The sequence below is a fragment of the Hypanus sabinus genome, chromosome 9, assembly GCF_030144855.1.
Source record: "Hypanus sabinus isolate sHypSab1 chromosome 9, sHypSab1.hap1, whole genome shotgun sequence".
Lineage (NCBI taxonomy): Eukaryota > Metazoa > Chordata > Chondrichthyes > Myliobatiformes > Dasyatidae > Hypanus > Hypanus sabinus.
The window spans coordinates 25,897,532-25,909,966 of record NC_082714.1 but is presented as its reverse complement, the minus strand read 5'-3'; the positions used below and the strand labels follow the sequence as shown (position 1 = coordinate 25,909,966).

General features: G+C 38.7%; 1 protein-coding gene across 4 annotated transcripts in view; it reads left to right on the top strand.

The window, feature by feature from the left end:
- Positions 1–12,435, top strand: part of snx29 (sorting nexin 29) — a 572,982-nt gene that overhangs the window by 308,300 nt on the left and 252,247 nt on the right. Inside the window, exon 17 of one of the 4 annotated variants that reach the window (XM_059979339.1) lies at positions 1,428–1,871. The exons of the other annotated variants lie outside the window; for them this stretch is intronic. Coding sequence (XP_059835322.1) covers positions 1,428–1,517 — 90 coding nt within the window. The 3' untranslated portion in view covers positions 1,518–1,871. Of the gene's footprint in view, positions 1–1,427; positions 1,872–12,435 lie in introns of those variants that run through there. 4 annotated transcript variants of the gene reach the window in all.

The following is a 12,435-nucleotide window of genomic DNA, read 5'->3' as shown; positions in this document are numbered from 1 at the left end:
ATGTGTGGGCAGAGCAGGCCAGCTGCAATGCTGCCTGCAGAAGGTGGTATGTTAGCAGTGATACTTAAGGCACAGGGTCATCTGGCAGTTGGCTTGTCTTTGGGGCAGCCTTCTCATCTTGTTGCAGGTTATTCTGCAGACTCAACTGGACCAGCACTGAAATACCAGTCCCAAATAGGAAATATTCCAGCTCACATGCTTGCCAAAATTTCTGAGCATGCTTGCTGCAATATTTGAACCAGAAGTCCAGAAATTGAGTCCCGTTAGCTGGAGCCTTAGCTCTGTGATTCTCTGCAAGTCTGCTGGGGTAGGCAAAGGTCGAGCGTCTGCATGTCCAAATCCATTGGAGACCAAAGAAGATAGCCTTAGGTTTAAAGAACTGTACATTTGCATGGGGGAGGTTGGAATGGGGTTTGTTTTGCTGCTGCTTCTCTTCTGTTGTTTTGGTGTGTTGTGTTATTTTGCTGAGCATTGTGCGCATGCTATGTTGACGCCGAATGTGTGATGACACCTGCAGGTTGCTCCCAGCATACCCTGGAATGTGTTGGTTGTTAATGCAAACAAAACGTTTCACTGTATGTTTTGATGTACACATGATAGATAAACTTGAATCTTGAATCAATATTCACATAACCTGTGGAAATGTAACAAATAATCTGCGGCTTATTCTCCAGCAAAGCTGCAAGTGATTGAATACATTCTCAAATACCTGGGGTGCTGTGCATTTTGCACCTCTGAAATCCTCATCTCCTTTTAAAGGTGTCCACTGTTTCAACAGTGGGAAACCTCCAGCTGAGTATTGAATGGGGTTTGCTACGTGCCATCTGCATCAAATGTCAATGCATTAAGTGCAAAGAATGATCTTCCTGAGTCTGGAAAGGGAATGCCTAACTGTATCTGACAAATGTGAATAGTCCACTTCTATCTGCACTATCTGAGTTTCGTGTTGCTTGAGTCTTCAAACATATCAGTTAATTTTAAAGCCAACTTATTATCTTAATGTTATTAAGGAAAGATTATGGCACAATGATTCCTGTTCAATTTTATCTTTGTCTAAATTATTCAAAAATCCTTTGGGGAAATAATTAAACCTTATTTCAGGTAAACTGATTGATGGGGTTTGATGTTAAGGTTGAGGAAAGGTAACAAGCTGGTAGAGTGTGTGGGTTTCTTAAGGTTTCACATTTGAGAGGTATGTGGATAGAGTAGTTATAGGTTTTATGAATAATGTCGAGCAAGGGAGAGAAGGTGTTTTTGGTCTTGATGCATAATTCCAAGAAGAGTGGAAAAAATGTGCAATGATTAAGGAATGGTTCTTGTAAAGGGAAAGGGAATGTATGGAGAATGAATCATGTATTGGAAATTGGAAAGCGAAATGAAATAATTCTTAGGGTCATATTCTCTTTTCAACCCTGTTCCAAATGCAGGTTGCAGTCATCTTCTATGCCTCAGTCATCTACCCGTTAAAAGGGAAAGAAGTAAAAAAAAAGCACATAAAGGAAAACAAAAGGAACTGAGGGCAATTATATGCATGAGAAGAAAGGGGCTGAAACTGCAGAACGGTCTATGAACAAGCAATGCAAAAACGTCAAAGCTTTATCAGATTATGACTGCATTCTCTAACCGTCAGTAAAATGCTGTGATACTGACTAGTAATGTATTAAAAATCCCATTTCTACAAGCACTTTCTGTCAGTGTTTCTCATTATGAATTCCTACATTCACATTTATATTGGAAACTGCCTACATAAGGTTATCTGACTGCAATTACATGTCTCTTCCCCCAGAGTGTTACTGCAGCACCGAATTGACCAGTTATGTACTGTATAATGGTTATATAACCGACAAATTTAACTTCTGCCCAGAAGAGCTTATTAGTTTTGAAAACTGTGTATTTAAGTAGTTTATTTTCAAACAATCATTTGCTATTTTGGAAAGTCTTTTAAAGTAATATTTTTAATTTGTTTTTGTTGAGTATAAGTACTTTATCTGTTAATACTTCAAAATTTTGTTCATATTTTGTGTTGAACTGCCTTATGGCTGTTTGATTCATTGAACATTATTCAATTTTAAAGTTTTCAAAACTGAGAATTTTTTTAAAGAAACAAAAATATACTGATAAGACTATGTCTAGATCAATATCTACTATCTGTTGAAGTAAGGAACAGAGTTAATGTTATAACTGTGGTCCATATCACCGTTTGAAAATGCTCTGGGTTAGTAATTTGACAGTTGGTTTCAGATAACATTCGTTCTGTTCAAGCATGTTTTTCTGATTTCTCTTTTCTAATTTGTTCATTCTTCTAAGTTTTTTTTCCTGGGCTATGTTTGTTAGTGCAAAGTTTTCATGTACTTAGTGCTCTCTGATCCATGTGAACCTTCTGCTAATGTGAGATCAGTTGGCAGGTGATGGGAGGCTACTTGACATGACCTGCCCTGGTCTGAACTTTTAGTCCTGGAATCACTCAGTTTGAGCTGGTGATCATTGAATATCATGTTTCATGGTTGTGAGTATACAGGATGCTTTTTAAAATAGGAAAAAATATAATGGGAGCAGGAATTGACCGGCCATTTCACAGCTTGAGTCGTACATGTGATTTTTATGTCAGACACACATCAAAGAAAATTACAGTTCAGAAACAGGCTCTTCACCCAACTTATCAATGCTTAACCTACTCCCGTTGACCTGCAGCTGGACCATAGCCCTCCATACCCCTACCATCCATGTACCTATCCAAACTTCTCTTAAATGTTGGAACACCACCTTCCCTCTTTAATCCCTCCCGCTCTTCAACTCTGCTTATTTGAGAACATTGCTGGGAAGGTAGTTCACATTGATTGAGTAATATCCATCAGTGGTCACTGCCAAACAGTGTTGGACTGAAACCCTGCTGGGTTCTCCCCACACTGCACCTGACATACCAAACCACTCCAATTCTCTCAGCTTCCACTTTCACCTCCTCCCTCGCATGGTGCTGTATAGCTGAACCAGCTATGGCCCCATGAATTCCCAGACCAGGGGCTTGATTGTGATCAGTGCACAGTTACACCCCATTTTAGGACCAAATTCAAAAGCAGCACCTCTCTACGTCCAGGGTTCACTTTTTCATATTGAGTGCAACACCTGTGGAGTAGCAGCCGGCCCATAACCAAAACAGTTACAGGTATGCTGTGCAAGAATCACAGAGCACACCTTAACCACTCAGCTTCTCAAGCCTTCTCTGCCATTTGGTAAAAGCATGGCTGATCTGACTGACCTCTCTTGGCATTGCTGCCTACTCTAGTGGTGACCTTTCACCTTCTTATCAAGAATTTATCTGCTTCAACAATATTTAAAGCCTCTGCTCTAACTGCATTATGAGAAAAAGACAATCAAAAGATTATAACCCTCCATGAGAGAAAAAGGTTTCAGAGTATTTCTAAAAAGAAAACATACTCTCCTGTCAATATTCCCCAAGATTTTATATATTTCAGTCTGCTCCCCTCTCACTATTCAAAACTGTAGTGAATATAGGTGAGGCTTTTCCTTAGAAGGCAATTTGCCCATTCCAATTAATTGCATTGTCAACCTTGTCAGGTGCTTAATATATTTTCCCTTCGGTTGGCAAATCACCTTGTTGTTTTTCTCCTGCATTTAAAATTATTAACATATATTGCTGTATGATTCCATAAGGTACACTCCAGTGACTCCCTTAAGTAGTCATACTTTAGTTAGCCTTGCTACTGAGCACTAACAAGTAATTAGAGTAATGGTGCAGAATGGCTGGGTTATACCTTGTCTTCATCTTGCACCTGGACACTTCTTAGTGAGGATCATTGAAAAGTAGTCACACATGGGATGTTTTGTTGATATTTTTGCTGTCATCTTCCCAACAAAGATTAACTCACCATGTACCAACCTTTCTAAATGTTTGGATCTAGTGCATCTATCACACTTTAAAGCATCACATTTGTAAAAAGGAAATCTATGCTTGAGTCTTTCTACAAACAAGAAAAAGAATTAACAGAGTAGGTATGGAGCTACCAATGAACTCACTAAATATTAAATGCAAATTATAGTGGTTGGAAATCTGAAATTTATAAAGTAACTAATGTTTCAGTCAGTCAGTCAGCAATATAAGATACAGAGGTAATAATTAAGGGCAATGTCCTTTGATTCAAACAAAAATATCTATTTGGGAGAAGCCAGCCAATCTACTTTTCCCTCTGTTTTGTCACTCCAAAATGAGGAGCCAGGATTCATAAGCAATCTACAGTTAAGTATATATTGCTGTTACTCTTCATAGATGGGGAATATCCTGGTCAACTGGATGTTCTCCATTTCTCAGCATTTAGAAGGGCAATATTTAGCATCAGAACACAAATTGGATGTTACATAAACACAAGATACTCTGCAGATGCTGGAAATCCAAGCAACATACATAAAATGCTGTTGGAACTCGGCATATCAGGCAGCATCCATGGAAATGAACAAGCAGTCGATGTTCCATGCAGAGACCCTTCTTCTGGACTGAAAGGAAGGGGAAAATGGCAGAATAAAAAAAAGTTGGGGGAGGGGGAAGGATGATAGCATGATAGCAATAAGTGAAGCCGGGCAGAAGAAAATTTTTTTAGCTGGTGGGAGAAATCAATATTCATGCCAGCAGGTGGGAGGCTACCCAGACAGAATATAGGTTGTTGCTCGTCCATCCTGAGGGTGGCCTCTTTGTGGCACAAGAGCAGACAATGGACTGACATGTCAGACAAGAAATAGGAATTGGAATTAATTTTTCCCTCACCCTCCCCTCCTCTTTTATTCCCTACTCTGGCTTCTCAGCTCTTCTAACCTGCTCATCACCCCCCACCCCCAGCCCCCTCTTCTTTCCCTTTCTCCTGTGGTCTTCTTTCCTCTTCCATCATCTCCTTCCTCTTCCATCATCTTCTTCATCTCCAGCCACTTACCTTTCCCACTCACCTGGCTTCAGCTATCACCTTCTAGCTATCCTCCTTCCCTTTCCTCCCCCCCCCCCCCGCCCCAACTGTTTTATTCTGGTACCTACCCCCTTCCTTTCCAGTCATGAAGAAGGGTCTTGGCCCATTTCCGACTGTTCATTTCCGTGGATGCTGAGTTCCTCCAGTATTTTGTGTGTGTCGTGTGTAACATGAACTTCCTTATTATTTTAAATATTAGACATTTTTTATTTATTTTGAGCATCATTAGTCTTTATAGATGAAAAATCTTTTCATTTATTTGATGAAAAAATACTTCATGTGTAAGAAAACACATAAAGCCGTAATTTACACTTATTTTCATAAGTCTAGCAGTGCTTTGTCACTGCTGATCAGATTGGAAATGAAACTTGGTGACTGCTTATACATTTAAAAATTAGAGAAAGGAAAATACATTTTTGAAGTTAGGTGTGAAATCAAATGCAAGTCAGTCCATGTTCCTCTCTTCATTTGCCAAACATTGCGTTTTTTAGGTAAGGCCATGAGAATTGTGAAAATACAAATGATTAATGTAATGATCAACAAAATGACATAACTATCATATTTTAAGGAAATCTATTACTGCCAAAGCATGGAAGAATTAATCTTTCAAAATTCAGGATTTAAAGATTTTAAAGGAAAAACACAATTACCTTACATTCCATATATTCTTCTGCCTCACCCTGAAAGCATGAAATAAAGAAGACTTGGTAATTCCCAGCAGGTCAGGCATCATCTGTGATGTAGAGTTACTGACTTACTGAATACTTTTAGTATTTCAAAATGAACAGCTTTTGCTAAAATTAGGGTGGGCCAAAATTAAATGTTTTTGAGATTGAAAATGCTTTGTGTTTGTGAAATGATCCTCATTATTTCAAGTGTATATCTTGCTGAGAAATAAAGTTACCCTTCCATGCAATACAAGTATTTGATACAATAGTTCCTCAAAGACATGGAATGTGTGCAGTGGTTTATACCAATGTGTTTTGGTTTTTTTTGGATGCAACAGATCTTGCACCTTTTGTAGGACATTTGTAATGTAAACTTATGATTGAGTCAAGGGCATATTGTTAGGTTGACATATCAGGAAAATGTTGTCAATGACTATGCTTGTTTCTATGTTCTTCATTTTGTTGCAAGAGGTGCAGTTTTGTGGTAAGTTTTAGAATCTTCAGCAATTATTGTCATCAGAGGCTGCACTTTCTTGACGGACAGAGTGGTAAATGTCTACCATGTTGGTGGATCCTAGACACTGTTACGTACCCCACAACTGGGTCACTTACCAGCAAAGATAGAGAGGTCCGTTGAAGTCTGATGGCACTATTTTTAACGGTATTTATTGATAAAAATACACAAAAATAATATCAATGCAAACATACATATAATATACGTCGTCAATACTAAATCTAAAAGCGTGGGTATAATAATAATCAATAAGAAATAGCTCTATCGTTGTCTAGGGGATAATGTATTGTCCAATGGAAATATAAAAGTCACTCAAGTTCATTCAAGCTGCAGCTTTTGGTTGGAGAGAGAGACGGATTAAAACTTGCCCATTCCTTTTATGATGTCGATCCTTCGAGGGTCGTTGGGGCTGATTTATCCTTTGTTGTTAGCTAAAGCCGTTCTTCTGTGGCAAGGCCCACCAATTCCAAGGCAAATGGAAAAGGACGCACATGGCTTTCCACCGGCTTTTGCTATTACGCTGTTACAGGATTTCAAGCGTTTCTTCTGGTGCGTCTCAAGGGCTGTTCCCCAGACCCTCTTTTATCCTGATTCACAGGGTCTCAGATGTCACTCAGGGTGGAATGATGCCATCCCCCAACCAGCCCACGTTGCCTGAGGGCTTCCATGAAGTACAGTATTCAATACACAATTCCGTCTCCAAGAAACAATGACCTGTTCCGAGGCTTGTATCGCTGGGGCCAGGACATTCAAAACGTCTCTCTCTCATTTCCTGGGTCTCCTGACCTGACTTAATAGCGATCTTGCGATTCTCAAAAAGGAGGGGGGCACAGGCGTAACAACACCAAATGTAGAGTGTTCTCAAACCAGAGCTTTGGGCCTCAGACACACCCCAACTACAAATTTGCTGATATTGGAGATTGGAAAATCAGCCATGTTATGTCTGTTTTAGAAGTATACAGGTTTTCCAGTATGATTATCTGTAACTCCCATTACCTTCAATGAGATTACATCACTAGCCATATTTTCTCCGCCCCTTTTAACATTCCAAAGGGACTTTTCACTTTTGACTCCCTGTTCACTCTTCCTTCTCCTTCAACAACAACTCCATTCATGTTGTGCTTTCCTGTGTAATTGCAGGAGATGTAACATGTAACGCTCAGCTATATTGGCTCGAACGCATCAAGGGGAGACCCTGTCTCAGGGTTGCGTCGGTTGCTGTGCAATGCCACCTGATATGGCCTCAAACATCAATCATCACACAATGTACATTTTACAAATTACACTTCATAAACCTTACTAGAACTAGGTAATTAATAGTGATACAATATATATGAAAGAAAAGAAAAGCAAGAAAAGGCACCCAAAACTTATCAGAGTTCAGTCAATTCATGCACAACTGTTGGAGCTCAACTATCGAATTCTTTGGTCCACTAATTAATCTTCTTCAACCTTCTCAACCCGCCGCCTGGGATCAACCTCGGTGGACGACCAGAGCACATCCAGCATGTCCTGCTTCCTCGCAATCTCCCCTCCAACTTCCCAAAAGTCCACGCAACACCAGCTTACAGACTCACAAGAAAGAATAACATCTGTCTCAATTGGTTAACAAATGAGTACAATTCTTGTTATCAGTAATTATAACCCAAACAAGCTGTGAGTGAAAGCACTCTCTCACCATAACAAAGAAGCATTCTTACTTTTAACATAACAAAGAAGCCATTTTGATTAACATACGCAGTAACATAAAGAAGAGCCTCTTACATAACATAAGAACATTAGAAATAGGAGGAGTAGGCCATCCGGCCAACTGAGCCTGCCCCACCATTCTATAAGATTATGGCTGATCTGTCTGTAAACTCAGCTCCATCTACTAGCCTTTTCCCCATAACCCTTTATTTCCCTACTATGTAAAAACCTATCTAACTGTATCTTAAATATGTTTTGTGAAGAAGCCTCAACTGCTTCCCTGAGCAGAGAATTCTACAGACTCACCACTCTATGGGAGAAACAGTTTCTCCTGTTCTCTGTCCTAAATCTTCTCCCCTGAATCTTGAGGCAATGTCCCCTAGTTCTAGTTTGAACATCTGTGCTTTAACCTCTTCTCATCAACCATGTGCCCAGATAGACCTTCCATGTAGAGTAAAAATTCACTTGTACTTTTTCCAATTTGGTTTAAAGCAAGATATCATCATCTACACATTAAATAAAGCAATTTTCTATTTTTTGGGAAAAGATCTTTTCCGGAAGTCTCCAATGTCTGTCTTGGTTATTGTCTTATAATGATATCCCTTAGTTGCTGACTTCCCCACAAGTGGAAACATTCCCTTATGCCACCTCTGTCAAAACCCCTCAGGTTATTAGGAGAACCCTGTACCTTCCTTTCTTGAGATTAAAGGCTTAGTTTGCCCGATTTTAAAAGAGAAATCCTACTACATCATTTTCTAAAAGTTTTTGCCTCAGAAACCTATGTGAATTTATGGACTTGTATGTTACTTTGACATCTCAATTAGCAGCACATCATTATAATACCATGTTTTCTGTCTGAGTCCTGCAATCCTTTGGCTTTTTAAGTCATTTCTGGAGATTACATTTTTTTAAAGTTAGTGAATACTCAAGTGAAAACTCTGGATAGTGACCGATCAATTTACCAATTCTTACATTTCCATTGGCCCACTGTCTGGAAGAGGTAATTTCTTAAAATTCTGCCAGTCAGAGTTGGACTGAACAGCCCTCCACCCCATCACCAGGACACCTACGGGCTTGAATACTGGTACAAGTGGCACCAGCTGTCATATCACAAGCTGTTGGCTCCCACAAAAAATCTCAAGTTTGAGCAAGCAGTTTCTGCAGCTGGCAGGCCCTGAGTATGTTGAAAGTTGAAGTGAATCTGATGCACCATTTAAATCTAAATGAGCCTTGAGAGCTTTCCTTATCAGAACATCTTGCAGCAGCTGATTTGAGTTTGTTTGCATGTCATTGACAGCTAACATGCTTAGAAAAGGCTAAATAGAATATTCTTTTACTGGGTCTTCTTGGCTGCTGTGCAGTTCCATGGATTGTGGCATCACATACACTAGATAAATTCTGCATTATGTTATATTTTTTAAGTGCCAAGTCACTATTCTTTGTGCATACAAATGGTCTGAACTTTGTGTTTGTGGATGAACAAAATATTGAGATTACTTTTCTCCCCTGTTATCAGGGAGAGGAGCTACACTGGTGAAGTGTAAATACAAGGTAGCCGTACATCTCTATTGGCTTCCTTTCTGCAATATAAAAGCAGGATCTAAGTAACTACACTGTGTATTAAAATCTTCTTGTTGGTTGATTTATGATCTCATCCAAAAGAGCAATTTAAATTTGCCTCAGTAATGATTACTACAGATGAAATGGTTCATGCTTTATTATGCTCAGTGTCAGTACACTTTTTTATCTGTTCTTCCATCCATTCAGATCTTAAGGTAACTGGCTTTTCCTCAGAAATGATCCTTACAATAGGTGACCGGATTGATGCCTGTCCATTGAAAGCAGCAAATTATTCCCCCCTCCTTCTCTTCCTCCTCCACCACCCCTCCCCCCCGCGCACACACACACACTTTGCTTCATATATTTGTGATAAAAATGAATTTGACTTGTTTGGCTGTTAAAATAGCAACAGTTACTAATTAAACACCACATATTTCAAAAATCTGAATTAAAACAGAAACTGACAAAAGTTGTTTCATCTGAAACATTGATCAGATTTCTCCTTCTACAGAGTGTTTCCAGAACGATCTGATTTGTTATTTATGACAATAGTTTTTCTCTGCAGACGAACTTCCATTGCACTAGGATATTCTTGGCTGGAATTACTTGCACACAACTCTGTGAGGAAATTGAGTGGTAATGATCAGTGGGGACAGGAAGTTAAATTTGTTGTGTATCTTTTGACCACTAATACCTGCTCCGACCGTCTTCTCCTTACTGCATATGCAGGAGTGGTGCTGATTGATTTTAAAGGGGAGAGGGTTATACTAAAAGTCTGTAGAACTGAAATGTTTCTACTACCAAGAGCAGGAAGAAAACTGTCGACACAGGATATAGGTATAAATGTAAATACAAATATAGATGCAGACTAATTTAGGGAAAAATAAGATTTTAGACACCTGAATAATTATTTTGTTTATTAATTGAAACATGAGGCTATTTGTGATTCATGACTGAATTATCCTTAATATCACTGCAGTAATGAAATAATCCTCCTCCTGAAAAGTGGGAGGAAGTAATTATTTATTTATTCTGAGGTTGTGAAGTTTAAACATTGGTGGATGTTACTAACCTCAAACTTTTGGACACAGTTAATGTCGATTAGAAGATGGAACGATTATTCAAGTTTAACTCTTCTGGTGAGAATTCAGTATTTTGAGTCTAATCTCTATAAAATTACTGATGAAAATAAAAAAGAAAAATGTTTTAATATATTTTAATGTCATGGCCAGGCACTTAAACACTTGGAAGTACTGTTGTTAATGAGATGCCCTACTCTGGCAGCCACTTCGCATGTTGTGAACTTTCCCAGCTCCCACAAGCAGCCTGATAATAGGCCAGATTTTTCTGGCTTTGTTTGCCCACTCAAAATCACCGTCCATGGTCTCCCTACGTCTGCATTCAGTTGATTTGGATGCTATTTCACTCTGCCTCATGAGTCAAGTGACAGCACCACATTGCGCTGTTCCTGAAAAACTTTGATGACAAGAAAAGCTGAAAGATCGTTAAATATTTTTTCTTTGCCTCTGGTGCAAAGATTTTTTCAATAATTAAAAATAAATATAAAGTAAATAATTTTGAAAATTGGAAACAATATTATCTATCATTAGTTTGATAAATGCACAGAGTTAACTAAAACAAGTTAAAACTATGCCTTAACTATGTTATTTCCCCACTTTATCATTAACTCCCCTATATTCTACCATTCACTAACCTACTAATCTGCATGAATTTGGAGTGTACATGGAGAATCTGCAATCTACATGCAGGGCCACTGGAGGAGGTCAGGATTCAACTAGGGTTACTTTCACAAAAGCACTCTTATTTCCTGCCCATTGATTTTATTATGATTCAGCTGCAATATTTTTCTTAAAGACATCTTGTCATGGATGAGATAACTCACCACATGCTGTCAGTGATGATCATTTGATTGACAGGGGAATAGCAATGCTGAATAATGAAGTGGTTCAAACTATTAGAGAAAATGAACTCACTGTTTCCAGTTGACCATATAGAAACTCAGTATGTTAGATCAGAAATTAAGATTATATTGGTGTGTTCTGCGAATATTTAAATTTTCATATTTTATCCAAGTCATAATTAAAGCATTTTCTTCTCAATTTTAAAATTGATTTGCAGTTTTGAATAGAAAACTGGTGTAGCTCATTTAGCTGCTCAAAACAAAGTCAAATTAATTAAGTCATGGCCCATCTATGCCAATACTCCATCTATAAATCTTTATTCCTTAAATTCATTACGCTGTCCTAAAATATTTTCTTTTCTGATAAAGGGTGTCATTACATCATCTTCACTTGATTTATTTTGTACATGAATTCCTGGATTATGGAAGTGTCCCAGCAGATCAGAAAAACACAGAATCTGATTTAGCACTGATATCGAATAAGGTAGGGAAAGAGAAAGCAAGAAATAAGATGAGAGGAGTCCATAAGATATAGAAACGGAATTAGACCATTTGGGCCATCTACTCCACTATTTCATCATAGCTGATTTATTATCCCACTCAAACCCATACTCTTGCCTTCTTCCTGTAACCTTTGACGCCCTTACTAATCAAGAACCTATTAACCTTCGCTTTAAATATACCCAGTGACTTGGCCTCCACAGATGTATGTGGCAATAAATTCCACAGATTCACCACCCTGTAGCTGAAGAAATTCTTTCTCATCTCCGTTCTAAAGGGACAACCTCCTGTTCTAGACTGTGGTCTCTGGTTCTAGACTCCCTTGGTATAGGGAATATCCTCTCCAGGTACACTATCTGTGCCTTTCAATATTCGATAGGTTTCAGTGAGATCTCCCCTCTCATCTTGTAAACTCAATCTGGTACAAGTCCAGAGCCATCAAACGCTCCTCATAAATTAACCCTTTCAGTCCTGGGATCATGTTCATGCACCTCCTCTGGACCCTTTCCAAAGGCAGCACATTCTTTCTTACATAAGGGGCTGTTCTGTGTCTGCACTGTATTTTAATGATCACAGATGAGCTAGAAGTCAGTTGCTGGAACATCAGATAAC